Here is a 499-nt window from a genome sequence, read left to right on the forward strand (position 1 = left end):
CCCAGTCGCCGCGGCCCCAAGCCGTGAGCATCGCGGGCCCCCCCACCTCAGCACCAGCACCACAGCCCACGCTGGCTGGGGACGCCTTTGATGATGACAGTGTGGAGTTCAGGATTGCTGAGATAGAGAAAAGCATCTTGTCGCTGGAGAAAGGGATGAAGAAGGCCCCAAGCCCCACCAAAGCTCCCAGCCCCACAGAGCTGGTTGGCACAGCTGTGGTGAGGACACCCACTCCAGGTATGGGGGTTTGTGGAGCTGTCTCCAGCGTGGTTGTGGGGCTCTCTCCCATGCTGGTGTGGGAGGGGAGGAGGACCTGTGCCACCACCTACCATGAGTCCCCTTCCTTTGCAGATGTCCCTGCCAAGCACACCTCTGTGGCATCCACCAAGCTCGTCTTCTCTGGACCCAAGACCATCTACCAGCAGGTCCTGCAGCCCTCCAGCCACACTGTTGCCCCCTGGGCGGCCACCGAGGCGGTGCCGGATGTGATCGGGGGCCC

At 63.1% G+C, this 499-nt stretch overlaps 1 protein-coding gene across 1 annotated transcript in view; it reads left to right on the forward strand.

The window, feature by feature from the left end:
• CASKIN2 (CASK interacting protein 2) overlaps window positions 1-499 on the forward strand; it is a 29,182-nt gene that overhangs the window by 27,834 nt on the left and 849 nt on the right. The window contains 2 exon segments of the mRNA XM_031059919.1: window positions 6-237; window positions 352-499. The exon segment at window positions 352-499 is cut by the window's right edge and continues 64 nt beyond it. Of these exon segments, the coding sequence (XP_030915779.1) occupies window positions 6-237; window positions 352-499 (380 nt within the window).

This window comes from Geospiza fortis, unplaced genomic scaffold, assembly GCF_000277835.1.
Source record: "Geospiza fortis unplaced genomic scaffold, GeoFor_1.0 scaffold244, whole genome shotgun sequence".
NCBI lineage: Eukaryota > Metazoa > Chordata > Aves > Passeriformes > Thraupidae > Geospiza > Geospiza fortis.